Source organism: Colobus angolensis, unplaced genomic scaffold (assembly GCF_000951035.1).
Source record: "Colobus angolensis palliatus isolate OR3802 unplaced genomic scaffold, Cang.pa_1.0 Scaffold450, whole genome shotgun sequence".
Lineage (NCBI taxonomy): Eukaryota > Metazoa > Chordata > Mammalia > Primates > Cercopithecidae > Colobus > Colobus angolensis.
The window spans coordinates 1,750,911-1,772,375 of NW_012117933.1; the positions used below are offsets into that span (position 1 = coordinate 1,750,911).

Here is a 21,465-nt window from a genome sequence, read left to right on the forward strand (position 1 = left end):
ACCATGAGTGAGTTTCTGTCCTTTGTAACAAATATTCCACAATTAAGATGCCAGATGGTTAAAAGATACCAACTAATGACCAAATGGCAGACGTAGTGCATTTTGTCATGTTATTATAGAAAAAAACAAATGCCATCTAACTTTCCTTCAATTGCCTTGGCATAACATTACCTTTTCCATAGTATCTGGTGGTCTGTTCCTTTGCCAGAGCAGATATCACATTATATTATAGTCATTTGTCTATATCAGGGTTTCCCAACCTTAGCACTGTTGAGATTTGAGGCTAGATAATTCATGCTTTGTGGTGGGAGCTGTCTTGTGCATACGCAGGATGTTCAGCAGTATCCTGGCCTCTATCCACTAGATGCCAGTAAAACACCTTCTCCCAGTTGTGACAACTAAAAATGTCTCCAGACATTTCCAAATATCCCCCAGGGGGTGAAACTGACCCTAGTTGAGAATCACTGGTCTACATGTTCTAGATCGCCTCCACTAATCGCACATTGACTTCAAGTGCAGGATTCTGTCTTCTTTATCTTTGTTTCTGTCCAATGCTTGGTACATTAAGATCATCACTCTTAATTGAAAAAAAAAAAAAAAAAACTATAGTTACTTGCATTAAAATGGTGTTTTGTAGTTAAAAGTCTGGAGTACCTGTATACCTGTATCCATCTGGATATAGTCATGAAGATAAAGACATTAAAAGTAGTACCAAAATCAAGGGTTTAATATAGAAATTAGGCTTTATATGAATGTGGGGGAGTAACTGGGGAGATTAAGGTCTAAAAGGTTATAGTCAAAGGATGGGACTTAACATGAAGTTCTGAGCAGAAAACCAAGAAAAGTCTGTGAGGTCACCAGGTCTAGGCACCAAAGTTAAGATCATAAAGTGGGAGTCCACAGAAAGGTCTAGCCACTGTGTCTAACAAAGCAGCCTCTTCTGACCCCAGTGATTCCCAAAAGTAACAGCCTCTGCTTCCTTTCTACCTTCCAGATCTTTCAAGTTTCTCTTACTGAAAAATCCTAATCTGCAACCAATCCAGAAGAGAATTCTGGGAAATGTAGTTCTTCCCAGCCTTAGGTAGATGCCTAAGGAGTGGTGGTGCCAGATAAACAACAGATAATCCCATACAATAACCACTCTGGCACCAAGTGTGTGAATATATATAGAGAGAGAGACGTTGAAGCACGATAAAGATCTAGAGAATTTGGCAGTCAGGATCATCCAAGTTAGTAAACAAGCAAATGCTTGATGTGATTTGTCAATGATGGTATTATTATTGTTTTGAGTTTAGCAGTGGGTTCATCCTCTAATCACCTGACCCCTCCAGTCTCAACATTCACTTTGCACCCTGAACAGATGGCAAATGATATTAATAATCAAACAGCTCATACTCCAGATGGAAGATGTTCACCTTCATGCTTCTTAGAATTTTGTGTGTCTTCTGAGCACTCTAGCTAGAGCAGAATTGACAGACACTGCTAGGAAAGAATTTCCATATTCAAGGCATTGCTTCTTTTATGAGAAACTGAAATATCACAGCCATGTTATCAATTTCTAAACTACTCTCTAAGGCTACAGATGACATTAAATGAAAACATTTCTGCTTGATAGATTTTGAACAGAAAGCCAAACAATTATTTTTAAACAATTACTTCTAGTCCATTTAAAATGTGGTGCTGTAGGTGAGGTATGATCTTTGCAAAGAAGAGTGAAATATATATTTCACTATAGAAAATTCAATTCAAAATATACATTGAAAAAACACAGACTTCAGAGTTTGCATGGCTCACAAAGCGTAAAATGTTTACTCTCTAGCCCTTTACAGAAAATGTTTGCTGACCCCTGGGCTAGAGGGAGAACAGCAGGAGTTAAGGTCTGAGAGGTAAAGGGTATGTTATAAGGACTTATGAGAAGAGAGCTAAAGATGACCTGATTTCACTGGAAAGTTAACAGGATCCCTTTAGCTGCTATGTTGAGAATAGACATTGTTGGGAGGACAGGTCTAGAAGCCAGCAGACCATGTAGATGACTACTGCAATAATTCTGGTGGGAATTATCCTGATGAGCCACCAAGGGGGTGGCTCAGACCAGCATGTAGTGTTGGAGATGGCAAGAAGTTATTAGATTCTGGTTTGAAGCTTGAGCTGATTCTATTTCCTGATACTAGATATGTTGCATAGCCCCACATAGGTGTAAGGGAGGCTAGAAAATTCAGACTTTCCACATACACATTTATGACCAGCCAAAACAGGGGTTCTCAAGTAGGGTTGATCTACTCATCCAGGAGACACTTGCCAAGGTCTAGAGACATTTTTGGTGTCACAGTTCAGGGACGGGGTGCTACTGGCATCTAGTGGGTAAAGGCCATGTATGCTGCTAAACATCCTGAAATTCAAAGCTCAGTTCCCAAGAACAAATAATTATCTAGCCCCAAGTGTCAATATTCCTACAGGTAAGCAACCTTGAACTAAAGAAAGATCCACCACTATGAGAAGAAATGAAGAATGGGTTTTGGTGGTAACTAGGAGTTGTATAGCCCAACTCAACTCCCTATGCCACCACCCCAGCCATTTACAGGCTGTGGCAACATCAATTCCAAGATTTCTGCTCATACCACAACTGAGTTTTGTTTGTTCTCCCCTGCCCATACATTTTCCCCATTACTGGGGGTGAAGTCTGTCATGAATAAGAGGCCCTACTGGCATTTTTTAATGCAGAGGCTTGTAAAAATAACATGTGTGATCAAGGCAATGAAGGTGATTTTGTATAATGATAGCTAAATGGTACACAGCACCACAGTGCAGGTATTAATTTGTTTTAAGAGATTTATGAAGAGAATATTCCATTAATTAATTAGAATTTTAAGACTTAAAAATGGATGTTTGGTAATTACTATAGATTTACAGGGATTTTGCTTTCCTTGCTAAATCCAAATGAATAGAATATGAGTTCAAATACCCTAACGTTATACAAATACTCCTTAGTCTTTTGCTATGGATGTTAACTGATAAGATCGAATTTATTTGGTAAAATATTTGAATATATCTAATACATAGTGAATTTTCATTTAACTAGCTTTATTATTTTGAATTGTAAACAGATATATAAATAAAAAAAGTCTTTATATTCTAAAATTTTTGTCTATTCCATTTATTTTCCTTGTAAAGAAGTACGTACTTTCTTATAAGATTCTTAATAGGGTGAATCTACTTTTCACACTATGTGGCTGCTCACGAGCTTAATACTTGGCCAAAATATGGACACTGTCTCAAAAATAGAATACCTCAGTTATTGAGCGACATTGTTAAGCTTAGGTTTGCCCTAATTTTATATAAATCCAGTATGCAAAAATAAGCCATATGATAAATAAGCAAGGAAATGACTTTTCAAGTTACAAAATACTTTTTCATATTACCACTCATTTACGCCTTTATTTATACATATATACATTCAATGTAGGACGATTCAGTCAAGTATTATTCTAGGTACTGGGGATATCAAAATATGCCAGAATGGGCCCCTGCACTTGAAATTCGTTACATGAAAGAGGCAGACATGTAAATAGCTGAATTTAACATGATGCAGTAGGTTCCATTACGGAGACATGTACTACAGGAGGTAAGGAAGAACCCATGGCTCAGTCTCAGGGGTCAAGAAAAAGCATTCTGAATGGAATAATGGCAGAGTAGAATCTTAAAAGACATGAAGGAGTTTACCAGGTAAAAAGAGGTGAGGATTATTCTACATAAAGGGAAGCAGTTTATAGTCAAAGGTCATGTAATGCTATGAGAGAAGTAGGTGTAAGGCAGGACATGGGGGTCCTTGAATGTCACACAAAGGAGCTTGGGAGTGGTCATTAAGGAGATGAGAAACTGTTGAAAAGTATTAAGTCTTGAAATGGAAGCAATGGCCCAATGGCATCTATTCCACTAAAGTAGAAAGCAGGGATAGCTCCATAATCTATGCAGCACAGTGCAAAATTAAAATGTAGGTCTCTTGTTTAAAAATTATTATGAATGTCAAAACGGCTATAGCAGAGCATTAAGCCAAGCACAGGACCCTTCTAAGCACTGGGCACTGTGTGACTGTATAGTGTGCACACTCACAAAGCTGACCCTGTCAGAAGGTCTCAGGGCAGGGGTAGAAAGAAGACAATAAAACCCTTATTTGCACGTGTCTACTCCCTGGTTGGGAAGAAAAGTCTTAAATATATCAACCAGCTAGAGATTAGTCTCAAGGCAACATACTAGCCAGCATTATAGTCCCATATCCACAAATTCAGAAAATGGCCAAATGTCCTATCTCTTCATTTTAAAGATGAGGAATTTGAAGAGAAAAAAAAAAAAATTGAGGGACCGTCCCAACTCACGCATCTAGGTTATAGTAAAGATGTGAATTCAACCAAAGCCTTTCAGATTCTAGCCCAGTGATTTCCTCTGTTCCTCTGCAAATATCCAGGCTATTTAAAGTGAGTAGAACAGGATGGAAGTTCTTTGAGGGAAAAGATTGAGCCAGAGGCTGCAAGAAAGGACTACAATTGGTAAAGAGAGAGTTATCTGCCAGGAGACAACTGCTGTCCTCTCCCTTCCCCCAGGGAGCACGACTTTTCTGTGTCCTTACTTAGAATTAAGAGGATCACTCCAAACACAATTCTTGAGTAATGATTAGGAATCAGGCAATGTACTAGAGAATAGGGCTATAGAGTTAATTTTGACATGCTTCCCAGGAGCTCACCCTCTGGTGAGCAAAGATAATAGTGGAAATCAGCTATCAAAACCCAGAGTCCTTGGGCACCCATCCTTTAATATGAATGGGAAGCAATGTTAAATAATAAAAAGAAAAATGGAAATTAATACCTAAAACCAACAGGTAACTAAAAAGTCTTTTTCAGAATAGGAGAATCATGGATGATTTGCACATCACCTTGTATGTCTCAGCAGTGTTACCGTCAATACCTTCACCAACTCTGGAGACTTCAGGCTAAACTGAACCCCAATAAACCTTTGTACGTATCTCAAAAATATGCCTCCTATTATACTCTCTTTCGTTATTTATGCCCCCTTCAAAAAAAGCAACAACAAACCTGAGGTGTCCAAAGTTTAGAAGTAGATGTTAATTATGTGCTTCCAGAGCCAAGTCCAGTGCCTGCCCTATAATAGGAGCTTCTTTATTCAACATTACTGCTGATGGTCAATAAATTGAATGGATTGACAGATGAGGTCAGTGTAACTGTGGGCACCCTCCAAGTGGAGGACTTGGGTACAGAGAAAAGCTTTCAGTGCATCAAGGTGAGAGAAGCAGGGTCAGTCACATCCAAGAGATACTTCTGCCATTTCACTCTTCTTTTATCCTTCTGCCAATTTCTTCACTTAAGAAAGTTTAAAAAAAAAAAAAAAAAGTAGCTATCAAGTCCTTTACCTGGGCTTAATTCTTACATATACTCCTACACACAGTTTTACCTCTCACTGATCATTTTAAATTGAAATAATTAAACTACTTTATAGGACACAGGCTCACTTTTCTAACCAGGTCAGGTTTTGATTGTATTCATTCACAATCCTTACCTATGTATAAGCCTGCTCTAATATTTATTTGTAGAGATCATCTTTCTAAGTTTATGTCATAGAGTTGTATATAGTTATGAGTACATTCAACTCTGTGGAATGCATATATTATAGAAAAGGTTAAGTATTAATCACTTTATATGGAGTACATCATGAATTAGGTGAGCTTGGATTTACTAGCAACTGGAAGATCCTTCTGTGAAGTAAAAAAAAAAAATTCATCAGTCAATAAACAAGGATTTATCAAGAATCTTTTGAGCATGCATTAGACTACTCAGTTATGAATCCAATTTCAAAGAAATCATCCACTGATTTATTGCTTTTATAGGGTTCAGATACTTATTTTGAAAGGAAGCATACTTGTGTTTGGTTTTATAACAGAAAGAGATAGGGTGATGAGTATATGTGATTCTCTGAAATGGTACCCCTGAGAAAGTCATCAGGTATGACATTGGTTTCCTGCTGATGTATCATTACTGAGATGAAGTCAAGGTGTTTATTTTTCAAGCAGAAGTTACACTCTCTATCAATACGACATTACATTATGGTGCTGCTGGTTCTTCAGGGATATGATTCCTACAGTAGGGTGGATATCGGAGCCTTAGGCAGTGATGCCATATCTCAGGTGACTAAGAGAAGATACAGGCAGCTCACTGCACAGAGAGCCACTAGCCAGTTTACCTAGCATGGCTTACAGAGCAGTTTTCACCAACACTGTACTTAGATTGGCATTTTTAGTCCTACTTTTAAATTTGAAAAGCCAACGAGTGGTCAATCAGGAACACATCTAATCCCATATATTTGTAATATTTATCTTACTTTATGCCAGGAATTCTAGGTTTAGATAACTAGCTATTGAAAGTGTAATATTTGGCACAATGATGACTCAAGTAGCCTATTCCAGTTACACTGTGCTGACTAAACCACCTCAAACTTATTGGCACAAAACAACCATCTTACTATGCTCAGGAATTTGTAAAAGGCAGAGTAGGGATGACTTGTCTCTACTACATGATGTCTGACATATTAGCTCAGATGATTTAAAGACACATGGTTACTTGACAGCTAGGAGTTAGTATGTAGACTTGTTTGTTCACACGTCTGGTGCCTAGGCTAGGAAAACTCTAAGACTAAGACTGCTCATTAGAGTGCCTACACATAGCCTTTCCATGTGGCTTGACTTCCTCACAGCATGGCAGCCTCAGGGTAGTTGGATTTTTCATATGGTGTCCCAAGACTCCAGGCCCAAGTGTACCAGTGAACAGGGCAGAGCTGCATTGCCTTTTATGAACTAACATTGGAAGTCATACAGTGTCGTCTTCACTTCATTCTAATACTTACAAACAAACACAAGCCTGTCCAGATTCAAAGGGAGGGGACATAGACCCCTAACTCTCAGTAGGAGGAGCTTCAAAGTCACAATGAAGAAACCATGTGAATGGGATATATTGTTGTGGCCATCTTTGACAAATACATTTTGCCACAGTCCACCCTCTTCCCTCACAATTCACATCCCTCCCACATGCAAAACATGTTCATTCCCTTTTCCAAGACCACCAATGTTAAATGCACACCTACAGGAATAGTAAAACAGAAAGCTGTTTGTTTTTTGTTATTGGTGTTTTATTTTCTTTTCTGGGTAAGGGGGAATAATTACCTATAAAAGACTTCAATGGATGAAACATTGATTACAGGTATTGAACTAAAATGTAGCTCTCCTGAAGAACAGGAGAAGATACTTTCAAACTCTTCATCCAATAAGGGATCAGTATCAAAATATACAAGGGGCTCAAACAACTAAACAGCAAAAAATCCAAATAATCCAATTTAAAAATGGAAAAAGTATCTGAATAGACATTTCTCAAAAGAAGACATACAAATGACCAATAGGTATATGAAAGAATGCTCAACATCACTAGTCATCAGAGAAAAGCAAATCAAAATCACAATGAGATATCTCACCCCAGTTAGAATGGCTATTATCAAAAAGACAAAAAATAACAAATGCTAGCAAAAGTGCAGAAGAAAGGGAACTCTTATATACTGTTGGTGGCAATGTATATTAATACAGCCATTATGGAAAACAGTATAGCTCAAAAAGCTAAAAATAGAACTACCATATAATCCAGCAATCCCAATACTGGGTCTATATCCAACGGAAAGGAAAACAGTATGTTAAAGAGATAGCGGCACTCCCATATTTACTGCAGCACTATTTACAAAAGACAAGACATAAAATCAACATACATATCCATCAACAGATAAATGGATAAAGAAAATGTAGTATTCATACATAATGGAGTACTATTCAGTCTTAAAAAATCAAATCCTGTCATTCATAGCAACATGGATGAGTCTGGAGGACATTATGTTAAGGGAAATAAGTCAGGCAGAAAAAGAGAAATACTAAAATTTCTCACTCATTTTTGGGAGCTAAAAAAGTAGATCTCGTAGAGGTAGAGGGCAGAATAGTGGTTACTAGAGGAAGAGAAGGGTAGAAAGGAGTGAGGAATAGGGAGAGTTTGATTAACAGATACAAAAGTACAGCTACATAAGAAGAACAAGTTTTAGTATTCTATAACACTACAGTAAACAATAATTTATTGTATTTTTTTCAAAGAGCTAGAAGAGAGGATTTTGAATGTTATCAACACAACAAAGTAATTAAGTTTTGAGGTGATTTATATACTAATTAACTTGATTTGATCATTACACATTGTACACATGTATCAAAATACCACACTGTACCTCATAAATATGTACAATTATGTGTCCATTAAAATATATTTAAAAATGTAAATATAGCTCAAAACTCAGGATCTCATCATGTAAGTCAAATGAAGCATCTCAGGTTAAGCATTTTGGATACAGTTAAATATGAAAACCTGGGAACTAAAGAGACAAGGTATCTGCTCCACTTACTCAACAGACAATATGGAGATATACAGAGGATAACTGTTATAGACTCTTCCATTCAAAAATAGGGGGAACAAGAGGCACATAGCAGTCACTGGTTAATAGGAATTCTGAGACCTAGAAAGGTCCATGTTGGAAGATCCTTGTTTGGGGGATATATTCCTTGGTTGTCCTCTCCAGTCTTTGGGTCTGCTCTCTGGACTCTTATTCTGCTATTTGAAACATCTTTCTTTTTCTATAAGAAGAGGCACTTGTTTGCAACTGAGTAACCTTTTTAGTCTATTTATTGTCTTTAAAAGATTAGGAGTCTAAAGACCTCCTTTCATTTTATATTATATTTGTTGTTTTCAGTCCAAACATACAATTCCTTAAAAACTGTTGCGGGCAGGGCTGGGCATGGTGGCTCATGCCTGTAATTCCAGCATTTTGGGAGACCAAGATGGGAGGATTGCTTAAGTCCAGGAGTTTGAGAACAGCCTGGGCAATACAGTGAGACCCCCATCTCTACAAAAAAATTAGCCAGACGTGGTGGCGCATGACCCGTCCACCTTGGGAGGCTGAGGCAGGAGGATCACTTGAGTCTGGGTAGTCAAGGCTGCAGTGAGCCATGATCATGGCACTGCACTTCCAGCCTTGGTGACAGAGTGTGACCCTGTCTCAAAAAAAAAAAAAAAATACTGTTGGGGCTTATGTATAAATTTATAATCCACTTCATTAGACAAGAGCTATACTCACAAATATTTTCAAGATAAACCCCGTTTTAGTGAGGAGGATTACGTTTTAGAGATGTATTGCATAGCACGCTGACTACAGTTAATAATAATGTACATTTCAAAATTGCTAATAGATTTTAAATGTTCTCACCACAAAAAAATGATTAGTATGTGAAGTAATGGATATGTTAATTACCTTGAGTTAATCATTCCACAACAAAACACTACATTATACTCCATAAATATATACAATTTTTATTTGTCAATTATAAGCCCTTGTTATCTTAGGCTCCCTGTGAGTATGCTGTGTGGCCCAGCACCCTTAATACTCACAGAAGCTTATTGTTTAGAGGAGAGAATCTATAAGGCATGTTCTTATGATCCTTATAAGACCTATTGTCTGTCTGAAAGAGCTTATAAGGTGCTGCTTTAGATATTTCTCAGGTTTTAACAAAGAATCTTACAGTCCCACCCTGTATATGGTTTTTCCCCTCAGGCCTGTTCTGATTTGAGGACCCTTTGAAGGCAGAAAAGACTTATTCTGGATCCTTTACATTTCCTCCAACTTCTACTTGGATACTTAATAGCCTGTTCTTCAGTGCTTTGTCCTCTCTCAGTTTGGTATCAGCAGCTAAAAGCCAAGCAGTAACCTTAGTGCTCTATCTGGAAATCTCCTTAGGTAGATGATGAGGTTTTATTAAGTATATTTTCTATTTTCCATGTTACCACAGGAAACAATGTTGGTAAACTTTTCCCCATCCTCCATCTTTCAACAGCAATTGCCTTTCTTTCCTCCCAGCCTTCCAACAACCTCCTTGAGGTCCTTCCAGCTTCGGTCTGCTGCCTGGTCCCAAAGATAAAGCCACAACATTTCACTTTTTGATACAGCATCAATTATCTGTGTAGCTACCTATTACTGCATAATAAATCATCCAACATCTTAGTGGCTTAAAACAATAACAAGCAGTTCATTATCTCCCACACTTTCTGTGTGTCAACAATTTGGGAAGATCTCAGTTAGGCAGTTGTGGTTCGGGGTCTCTCCTTTTGGTGCAGTCAGACAGTAGCTGGGGCTGGAATAGCTGGCAGTTGGCCAGGCATCATTCTCTCTTCATGTACTTACAGGGCTTTTCCATGTGATTTCTCCACATGGGCTACTTTGAGTTCTTCACAGCATGGTGGTCTCAGGGCAGTCAGACATGGTGGCTCATGGTTCCAAGCACACCAGGATTGGAGCTTCATCACTTTTTATGACCTAGACTTAGAAGTTACTTAGTGTCACTTCCGCCAAATTCTGTTGATTAGGAGCAAGTCACAAGCCCACTGAGATTCAAGTGGAGGGGAAATAGACCCCATGTCTCAATGGAACGAGTGTCAATGATAATATTGTTAAGAAAAAGCATATGGGATGGGAGATATTGTTGTGGCTATCTTTGGCAAACACAATATAATATAGTCTGTGACTACTATATGACATATGGAAACATGCAGAGGAGAAAGAAGTGGGAACTGCTTCTCTTCTCTTTGCCTTGCCAACATGCCACTATGCTATCCACAGACCAGTTTGAGAGGGCCGTGCAGGATGAGTGCAGGGGATCCCACCAGATGACCCAAACCATGGGTACTCCATAAAGCTTTCTTTGGAATACTTAGCTGACATGCAGAATGATACTTATAATTTCATTTTATCCTCAGCATCAGAGCAAAGATTTATTCTGAATCCAAAATTATTTACAAGTATTGCCTTATCTGGGTAAAACTTGAAAAGTATTTAAAAGAATAATTTTAACTGTATTGGCTAATGGCTGATTTTAGCGTAAGTCACCTTCAGTATTTTTTTGTCTTGCAAACAGTTTGGGGTTGAAAAGACTACCAGTCATGCATTAAAATATAACCAAGTATATGCCTCCAGCTGAGATCTCTGAGTTAGAGACTGTCCATTGCAATCACTTACCCCATGTACCTATATGAATGTCTCAAGTGCACCTCAATCATATTGTTTTCCCCAAACTTAATGTGATCCTCTTTTGGTGTCTTCTTTCTCATTGAATGGCATTAATATCTATCTAGTGCTTTAAGCTGGAGGTTAACCTTGACAATTTCCAATCCATCTCTAAGACCTGTTGATTGCCCCTCTATGTCTCCTGTTGGCACATCGCTCTCCACCTACACCACCACCCATTAAGTCCAAATCATTATCATCTCTCATCTGGACCATTGCTATAGCTTTCTAATTTCCTGGATTCACTTTTGCCTTCCTCTAGGCAGTCATCCACATGGTAACCAAAGTGATTTATTTCAATATGCTAATCTGGTAATGTCATGCAATTCCTATTAAAAGCCAGCAATGGCTCCCCTTGGTTCTCAAAATAAAGCTCCATCAGACACTGGTTTACAAGGCCCTATATGATGTAGCCCCTGGTTCATTTCTGAAACATTGTCTCACCCCACATTCCCCCTGTATTCCAGCCCTCAATTGCGGCAAACCCTCCTATCTCAGACATTGCCAAACCCTGCCTTCATCTCTTTAATGCCTCTCATTTTTCAAATCTCTAATGAAGTATCACTTCCTGGGGGATAAGCTTCTCTTATCTGTCACATTAGACCAGGACCTCATTTAGTAAGCTCTCATAGCATCTTATAATTTTCCTTCAGAGCCCTTATCATAGTTAGTAATTATGTATTCATGTGATTACTTTATTGTTTCCCTTCATCTCAAGGTTGCAAACTCCTTGAAGGCAAGAATCAAATCTATTTCGCTCTCCACTGGATCCCTAGCACATAGCAGTGCCTGGCATCTCTGCAAGCCTTTTCCAACCACTCAATCTAAAACACTCCCTTCTATACCACTCGCCTGTCTTAAGTCTCTTACCTTAACTTTTTTTTTTCCAAAGCACCCATTATTATCTGGGTGTGTGTCTTGTGTGTATATGCATTTGTATATGTATATAGATATGTATATGTATAAATATGTGTATAATTTGTTTACTTGTGACTGTTTCCCCCTCTAGAATGTAAATTCCAAAAAAATCTGAGACTTTTGTATTCTTGTTCATTGCTGTAACTCTACCACATACCTGGCACACAATAGGTACTCAATAAATATTTGTTAAAAATATGAGAAATAAGCCAGGCATGGTGGCTCACGCCTGTAATCCTAGCACTTTGGGAGACTGAAACGGGTGCATCACCGGAAGTCAGGAGTTTGAGACCAGCCTGGCCAAAATGGTGAAACCCTGTCTCTACCAAAAATACAAAAATTAGCTGGGCGTGGTGGTGGGCGCCTGTAATCCCAGCTACTCGGGAGGCTGAAGCAGGAGAATCACTTGAACCCAGGAGGCAGAGGTTGCAATGAAACGAGATCGTACCACTGCACTCCAACCTGGGTGACAAAAGAAAAACTCTATCTCAAAAAAACAAAGAATGGCAGTTGCTCAAGAAATAAATCCTGGCAGTTCCGTCTTTAAAAATCAATGATAAAAATATGCTGCACTGAAAAAGAGATAATACATTGACATGTTTTTCTTTTGGAAAAATTACCTTTCACAATCTGCCCAAAATGACACTTTGATAGTTTTAACTCATTTCAGCACACATCATTAAGCAACAAGGGGATATATTTGGTTTAGTTTATTTCAACTTTGTTGTTCTGCAAAGCTCAGTCAGATTCTTCATCCATAATCTTGAATGGAAGTCATTTGGGATTTGATAGGGGCAAAAACATACACAAATCAAACACCAGAGACTTTGGAATCAGTTTTAGAATCAGACAGACCTTGATTTGAATCTCAGCTTCAACATTTATTAGCACTATGACTATAGGAAGCCACATAACTTTTCTTGGCCTCGGTTTCCCCAGGAAATATGTGACTTGAAGGGTCAATTCAGTAATAGGACTGACCATGGTTTTAAGTGAATGGTACAGACTCTTAATAAATGCTATCCATTTATTATTCATGTCTATTCCCAAAGTACCCACGATACAAAGGAAGAAATTGAAGCCCTAAGAGTTGAAGAAAATTTCCCAAGGCCATGCCTCTTATATCCAGGTGACAGAAATTACCAGGTCTGTGATTAAGCATCATTCAACCATCATTTGCTTGGGAGACTTTTTCAGGAAAACCTACTGTGCCATTGGTCTATATCTCTGTTTTGGTACCAGTACCATGCTGTTTTGGTTACTGTGGCCTTGTAGTATAGTTTGAAGTCAGGTAGCATGATGCCTCCACCTTGTTCTTTTGACTTAGGATTGTCTTGGCAATGTGGGCTCTTTTTTGGTTCCATATGAACTTTAAAGTAGTTTTTTTCCCCCAACAAATGGGATGTAATTAAACTAAAGAGCTTCTGCACAGCAAAAGAAACTACCATCAGAGTGAACAGGCAACCTACAGAATGGGAGAAAATTTTTGCAATCTACTTATCTGACAAAGGGCTAATAGCCAGAACCTACAAAGAACTCAAACAAATTTACAAGAAATAAACAACCCCATCAAAAAGTGGGCAAAGGATATGAACAGACACTTCTCAAAAGAAGACATTTATGCAGGCAGCAGACACATGAAAAAAATGCTTGTCATCACTAGCCATCAGAGAAATGCAAATCAAAACCACAATGAAATACCATCTCATACCAGTTAGAATGGCGATCATTAAAAAGTCAGGAAACAACAGGTGCTGGAGAGGATGTGGAGAAATAGGAACACTTCCACTGTTGGTGGGACTGTAAACTAGTTCAACCATTGTGGAAGACAGTGTGGCGATTCCTCAAGGATCTAGAACTAGAAATACCATTTGACCCAGCCATCCCATTACTGGGTATATACCCAAAGGATTATAAGTCATGCTGCTATGAAGACACATGCACACGTATGTTTATTGCACCACTATTCACAATAACAAAGACTTGGAACCAACCCAAATGTCCATCAAAGATAGACTGGATTAAGAAATTAAGAAAATGTGGCACATATACACCATGGAATACTATGCAGCCATAAAAAAGGATGAGTTCTTGTCCTTTGTAGGGACATGGATGCAGCTGGAAACCATCATTCTCAGCAAACTATCACAAGAACAGAAAACCAAACACCACATGTTCTCACTCATAGGTGGGAATTGAACAATGAGATCACTTGGACACAGGAAGGGGAACATCACACACCGGGGCCTGTTGGGGGGTAGGGGAAGGGAGGGATAGCATTAGGAGGTATACCTAATGTAAATGACAAGTTAATGGATGCAGCACACCAACATGGCACATGTATACATATGTAACAAACCTGCACGTTGTGCACACGTACCCTAGAACATAAAGTATAGTAAAAAAAGAAAAAAAAGAAGAAGAAGAAGAAAACCCACTGTGTTCGGACACATACGTTTTCCTAAGACAGACTGGAGAGTCCATTATGTCCTTGCATTGAGTAAGACTCACTACAACCTTCAGTTCCAACTAAGAAATTTCCTGTTTCAACAGAAAGGAAGACCAGTCCAATCAAAAAATCTGGGTGAGAAATGCGATGGAAAGATCGTCCCCATCCCAATTTTTAGGAGTCCTTTTACTTCCTCCTATCTCATGACTAAAAGAAAAATTACAAATATAGACTCTGTTAAAATCTTTTCATTTGTAAGTGCCATGTTCTTTAATTATATTGAAATCATTTGCTTATGACAAACAATTCACTACAATGCAATTCTGGTGAGCTTTAGGTCCAATTTCACATCTAGACAAGAATTATTCTAAACACAGGAATGAGCAAATTTTACAATAAGTAAAGCTGATGCATAAAATAAATAAAATTAGATAATAAATTTCAAGCAAATTGCATAGTGCCATGGCAGTGCTTTATACAGCAGACAGGATTAAGGAGATCTTATCAAAGTGGGATATAAAAATTGCATATATTGAAACCTTGACTGGATGATTCATTTTCTGTGAGAATTTAATCAGTGAATAACAAAAGAGGGTCAGCTAGAAGTGTTTATTGCTCAGTTACTAAAGATGGAAGATGATGGATAATTAACTAATTGAGTTCCTGGATAATCAGAAGAAATGGAGAATATGTGCCTAAAATTAAATCTTTCCTTACTGGAAGGACCTAACTGACTCTACCTGTAAATATGCTCAACTCAGTTGTGGCTACAGATTGTTCTTTATTTTAGTTTCAGTTTATCCATGACTCAAGCTGATTTCATGTAGGAATCTTGTCATATTACCGTAACATTTTTTTCTGAACCTGCTAGAAGGCAATTTATTATAACACAAAACAATTCAAATTGGTTGCAGTTATGTTTTCAGAATCAAAACCATCTCCTTTGATGTGAATACCGTAAAGTTCTATATTTAAAAGGCATTGAATGCATCATAATGGTAAATAAGAAGACCCTTAAACTAGCATTCATACCTCCTACATATAAAAACTTAAATGGATAATTTTTACCCACAACAGTTTTATTTTTGTGGCAGAGAATTTTAAAGAATTGATTAAATTAGCTATAACTATGCTCAGAAGCATAATTTGAAATAGTGTTGAATAAATGAGGAAAGTATTTTCAAGCATAGGGAAAACTCTCTTAAAATTCCCTTTTGTTCATTATTCAGCAAACGTTTATTAAGCCCCCACAGTTTTCATGACGATGTACAATATAATGAGATTCTAACCTGGCATCCTTCTATTCTAGCTCTGTTAGTTAGTTGAATGAGTTAATCTTTTCAGCTGTCCATTCACAGTATGTGATGAAAGACTACAGAAATTAAATGAATGAGTCAGTCTCAAAAGACATGTGGACATGTATATTTAAGTTTCCTTTTGTTTGGTGTGCTAAAAACAGTTTACTACCTACATACCCTTTCTATTTCTTTAGGGGCTTCAGAATTTAAAAGAACATTATCTTACTGAGGCAGTGAACTATATGCTTCATCATGAGTTTCTAAAGGTTTATAGAGGTGAGAACTGTAATTTGCAAGATTCTGCAGATATGCAAAGGAAAAAACAGCACAGTAAATTTGAGCAGATAAGGAGAAAGGTATTTTGAGGGGTTGTTTCTATTTGAATAGTAATTTTAGACTTAGAAATACAGAATAGGTTGTACATTTTAGAGATGGACATCAGAATTCATCTAGACCAGTGGTTTCCAACATTTTACATTAGAGTCACTGGATCTTTAAAAAAATAGATCCTAAGTTCTCATCCCCAGAGACTGGTTTAGAAGGGGCTGGGAGGGGAGGTAGGCATACACGTATTTGTAAAAGTTCCCCAGCAGCCAAAACTGAAACCCACAGATCCCAGCTCAGCCTTGACATTTTTGGCATGAGGTCCCTGAGGCTTTGAAAGAATAAGTAGCTTGCCTAAGGTCAACACAGCTTATAAGCCTTGGAGCAGGCACAGAACAGAAATATCCAAATTCCCAGAGCAGATCTCTCTTTACTAAACCAACTGGCATCATTTCTCCTTCACACTGGTTGAGATCTAATTACCAATTAGTAGTAGCTGGGAAGTCCAAGACTGCCTATAACAAGTCCCCTCCTCCTAATGACTTGTATGTGCTTCCTTTTCTTGCTAAGCACTAAGTACATCTTCAGATAGTTATGAGGACACTGATGACACCGTAATAATTAATCTGGTTATTCCACATTTTGAAAGGCTTCACTTATTTAAAACTTTTGCATCCATAAAATATATCATTCATATTTTAAGGCAAAGAAAACAGATTTAATATTTGAATCTGAGTCCCACTTAAGTCTTCATTATCGAGTTTATATAGCTGAGCACATGGAAGTACTCCGATGTTAGGCTGGATTTTGTTTGCTGACTTCCTTATATAATAATACCTTTAGTTTGGCCCCTTCTGCCAGATTCTGAAAGCTCCATGCAGATAGAGCCCTTGTCCAACTTCATCAATTGTCTCCCAGCACCTAGTACAATGCCTGTCACAGAGGCAACACTCAACAATTAATGGTTGAATTAAAAATCCTTTATTATATTTTTGTTAAGAAATGAGACAGAGTGCCTTTAGCCAACTTGCGTAGGACAATCCCATATAAATAAAAGCGTGGAAAGATGGCTTTATAAAGTAGTAGTTTTACAGTTACTTTTTAAAGAGCTTTGGACGGATTTTTGTGATACAATGGTCTGATTAAAGGTTACAACTAGGCCAAGGCAGGAAAATCACATGAGCCCAGGAGTTTGAGACCAGCCTTAGCAACATAGTGGGACCCCATCTCTACAAGAAGTTAAACAAAATATTAGCTGGGCATGGTGGCTTACACTTGTAGTCCCAGCTACTCAGGGGTCTGAGCGGGGAGGATCACTTGAACCCAGGATGTCGAGACTGCAGTGAGCCATGATCATGCCAGTTCACCCCAGCCTGAGCAACAGAGTGAGACTCTGTCTCAAAAAATAATAATGATAAAGGTTATCATTAACGTTTTTTATTGGAAGCACTAGGTGCATTCATTAATAAATTCTAGTAATGTATCAAGCAAATGAGGTTTCTGTTTTTCATCCAAGAGATCAAATTCACATGGTGAAGGATGACATGGAATATTTGGCAATTATTCACAACTGCTATCTCTCCAGCTCAAATTCCAAGTCATTGCCAGGTTACAATGGAATGTTCAGCCATGTTTAGGGCTGGCTTCACCAGAGATACTGTATCACAATGGACAATGTTGATAAATCAAAAGCCTCAAGGACTCTGTTGAACTCTCTTCTTCATTTTCAGTCTGCATGTATCTCCCACAAAGGGAGGTGGCATCTGGGTACTACACTAATCTAGCTAAATGAGCCACATAGAAGCAAATCTGTTCTGCCTTCCAGGTTCTGCAGCTGCCCATCTGAGCATGTATCCTATAATCTATTCTACCTATTCTGAAGTCCTTGCACCACTCTTTAAACTGTTACATGCTCTTTCACTCCCCATTTTGCACATAATGAAGTGTAATTAACTGAAATAGCTCTTCTCACCTTCCTTATCTCTCCAGGGATCTGCTGTTGAACTTCCAAAACTCATTTAAGTACACAAGGTACAAATTATCCTTGTTGTACCATCTGAGTTATACTTAGGCTGTCATTCACATTATAAGTCCTTCATTTAGTATACCTTTTATATGTGGCTGAAGACACTACTGACATGCAGTAAGCATTAATGAAATAAAATTAATATCAAGTTTCCTTGTCTTTTGGGAAACATAACCATTATTATTTTCTGGCAAGATAAAGAGTTCAGTGCCTCTGGTGACTCAGAGGAGTTGCATATTATTGTGGAAGGCAGTAATCTAGTTACAGAAGAAGATAATTCAATTGATGGCTGTTTACAGCTAAGTCATTTCAATCCCACCTTTTCAACCCCACCATTTGACCCCCTCCTTTGACCCAAACACAAACCCAGATCCCATACATTTGTCTCTAAGGCTATTTGTCCTTTATACCGAGGAATAAATACAATTTTTCAGGCTTTCATCTAATTTATGTAGAAATAATCAATACAAATATCACTGATATCAGCTAAAATGACATATTTAAATATGGTAGAAATGGTTCACCAGCCGAATAATCAATGTTAAATTCAACACTGGAAAAATTAAATTATTAATGAATATTTAATCTCTACTATATAAGAGATGAACTAGAGGACTGGAGGGGGAACAGGTATATATTTAAGGGGCTCATCTTAGATGTAACATCAACATTAAACCTAATGTTAATGGAGGAATTGCGCTGTGAATGAACAATGATACTGTAAGTTCCTTAGGGCCAGGGACACAGCACAGGCTCAGTAAATGTTTTCTGAATGAATGAATGAATGAATGAATGAATGGTCCTCCTGATAGATTTACAGTGCAACATTGGGATTTGGAGAACTGCTTTAAAATCTCTATTCGCATCTAGGGGTTAATAAACTAGATTTTGGAAAAGTCAGTACTGAATATAATGTAGGTGTTTCTGTTTATTAATTAATTAAAATGACCACAAAGTCATTATTCTTACCCTTAATTTCTCAGTCTGAAAAGTTAATGAACTGTATCTGTTCCATGAATAATTGAGTTGAACTTGAAAGAGAACTCCCTATTCCAAAAGCCTCCCACACCACCAGTTAACTGTGATTTATCCTTTTACTTCTAAAGAATTTTAAGCATCTTCCATCTAATTTGACTGACAACCAATCTGTGCTTCCTCTGTCTTTATTCTGTCAGGAAGAAGATGTTACTCGTGAAAGTCGTTTTAATTTTAGTGGTTATGGAATGGGTCACTGCCTCCAAGTGAAAGATGGAACAGCTGTCAAGGCCACACCTGCCAACCCGCTCCCACAACCCCCAAAAGATGCAGATGCCATCAAGAAGAAGTTTGTGGACCGGGCAAAAAGGATTGACACGATATCTCGAGCTGCCTTCCCATTGGCCTTCCTCATTTTCAACATCTTTTACTGGATCACATACAAAATCATTAGGCATGAAGATGTCCACAAGAAATAGATGTGCCCTACAGACCCTGGGACCTTATTGCCTCAGTGTTGTGCTTGTAAATACACAGTGAAATTGTCTTTATAACACTTTGACAGAGGAGAAGATTGAGGGAGGGGGGAGGGAGGGTCATGGGGCTGGGTTTCCTGGCACCTACAAGAAAAAAAGACAAGTTATATGGGTGATGAAGAAAACTGTACAAAATTGAGGGGTTGCAGAATCACGGGAACGTTAATTCCCTTCCATAGTCTTTAGCAGTGTTCTTTCAGTCAGACATGATATGTGCATCAATAAGACACGATATGCGGGGTCAAGTTCTCAAGGGCTGTTTGCCTTTTGGTCCTTTTGGTTTGGTTTGGCTTTGACTAATTCTGGTACTGAAAAGTTAGCTACACACACACACACACACACACACACAAACACACACCTCAAAAATGCTTAACCATCTGACCATAGTGACTAGCCTATAGTGAGTCGAGGACCAAACTTTTTCAGGAAAATGCTGCCTCGTTTTTAAAACAATCCTCCTAAGCTATGTTCTTTACAATGTCTGTAATTAGTGTTTCACTTGAGAAATCCTTTTGTGGGTCGTAAATTATTTCTACTTATCCAGTAAATAACAATGACAAAATGAACACCAATGACAGAAAAATTTCTACTTACTGTCCACATAGGTGTGCATTTTAAATATTTTTCTTTCCAAGATAACATTTTGAAAGTTAAATTGTGCATTGTGTAATTAATTTGATAGTGTACCCTCTTAATAAATGCCCACTTTATTTTATATCCAAGTTAGTGCACTATATATATATTTTTGCTTTGGCTATATTTACATGTGACTTTAATTGCCCAACTGTGACTAGCCATTGCAGCTACTCAGCTACAGTATTTATGGAGATGGTGTGTCCTGAACAGTGTAGCTCAGGTCAGCTTGAACTTTCCATTTCTGCTCTCATTGTAGGTGTAACTACTAGTCCTAATGTCAACTGATCCATGATTTCTACTGTCAATATAAGTGAACATTGTTTTAAATATCCTTAACTAACTTAAAGAATTTTAAAATTGTACTGTGATTTTCATAACCCGTTGCCTTTTTGGTACCAGAGCTACGTGGTTTGAATTCTGGCTACATGTTTTAAGTAAGAAAAAAAAAAAAAAGACGTATTTTTGCTTACTCAGATAAAAGACAACCTGTAAAAATATAAGGAAATAATTAAATTTTACATGTGCTGTACAAGGGGTTATTTTAAAAAGCATTTGTTCAATTTCAATAAAGCTAAGTGTGCCACAAACTTCTCTAGAGGCTTTCATTTTCATTTTTGAATTAAAATGTAGATATTTATTTTTTTATTTGAAAATTTTTATTATTATACTTTAAGTTCTGGGATACATGTGCAGAATGTGGTTTGTTATATAGGTATACACGTGCCATGGTGGTTTTCCGCACCCATCAACACATCAACGACACTAGGTATTTCTCCTAATGCTATCCCTCCCCTAGCCCCCGATCCCCTGACAGGTCCTGGTGTGTAATGTTCCCCGCCCTGTGTCCATGTGTTCTCATTGTTCAACTCCCACTTGTAAGTGAGAACATGCGGTGTTTGGTTTTCTGTTCCTGTGTTAGTTTGCTGAGAATGATGGTTTCCAGCTTCATCCATGTCCCTGCAAAGGACATGAACGTATCCTTTTTTATGGCTGCATAGTACTCCATGGTGTATATGTGCCACATTTTCTTTATCCGGTCTATCATTGATGGGCATTTGGGTTAGTTCCAAGTCTTGGCTATTGTAAATAGTGCTGCAATAAACA

The 21,465-nt window shown here is 37.9% G+C and overlaps 1 protein-coding gene across 5 annotated transcripts in view; it reads left to right on the plus strand.

Annotated features, from left to right (window-relative positions):
- The window catches only part of GLRA2 (glycine receptor, alpha 2), a 236,029-nt gene extending 215,081 nt beyond the window's left edge, over positions 1–20,948 (plus strand). For 3 of the 5 annotated variants that reach the window (XM_011957866.1, XM_011957865.1, XM_011957867.1), the window contains one exon: positions 19,390–19,771. In XM_011957866.1, coding sequence (XP_011813256.1) covers positions 19,390–19,668 — 279 coding nt within the window. In that variant the 3' untranslated portion in view covers positions 19,669–19,771. Of the gene's footprint in view, positions 1–19,389 lie in introns of all 5 variants that reach the window. The other 2 variants (XM_011957868.1, XM_011957864.1) reach the window with 2 other exon arrangements.
- The last annotated feature ends 517 nt before the right edge of the window (positions 20,949–21,465 follow it).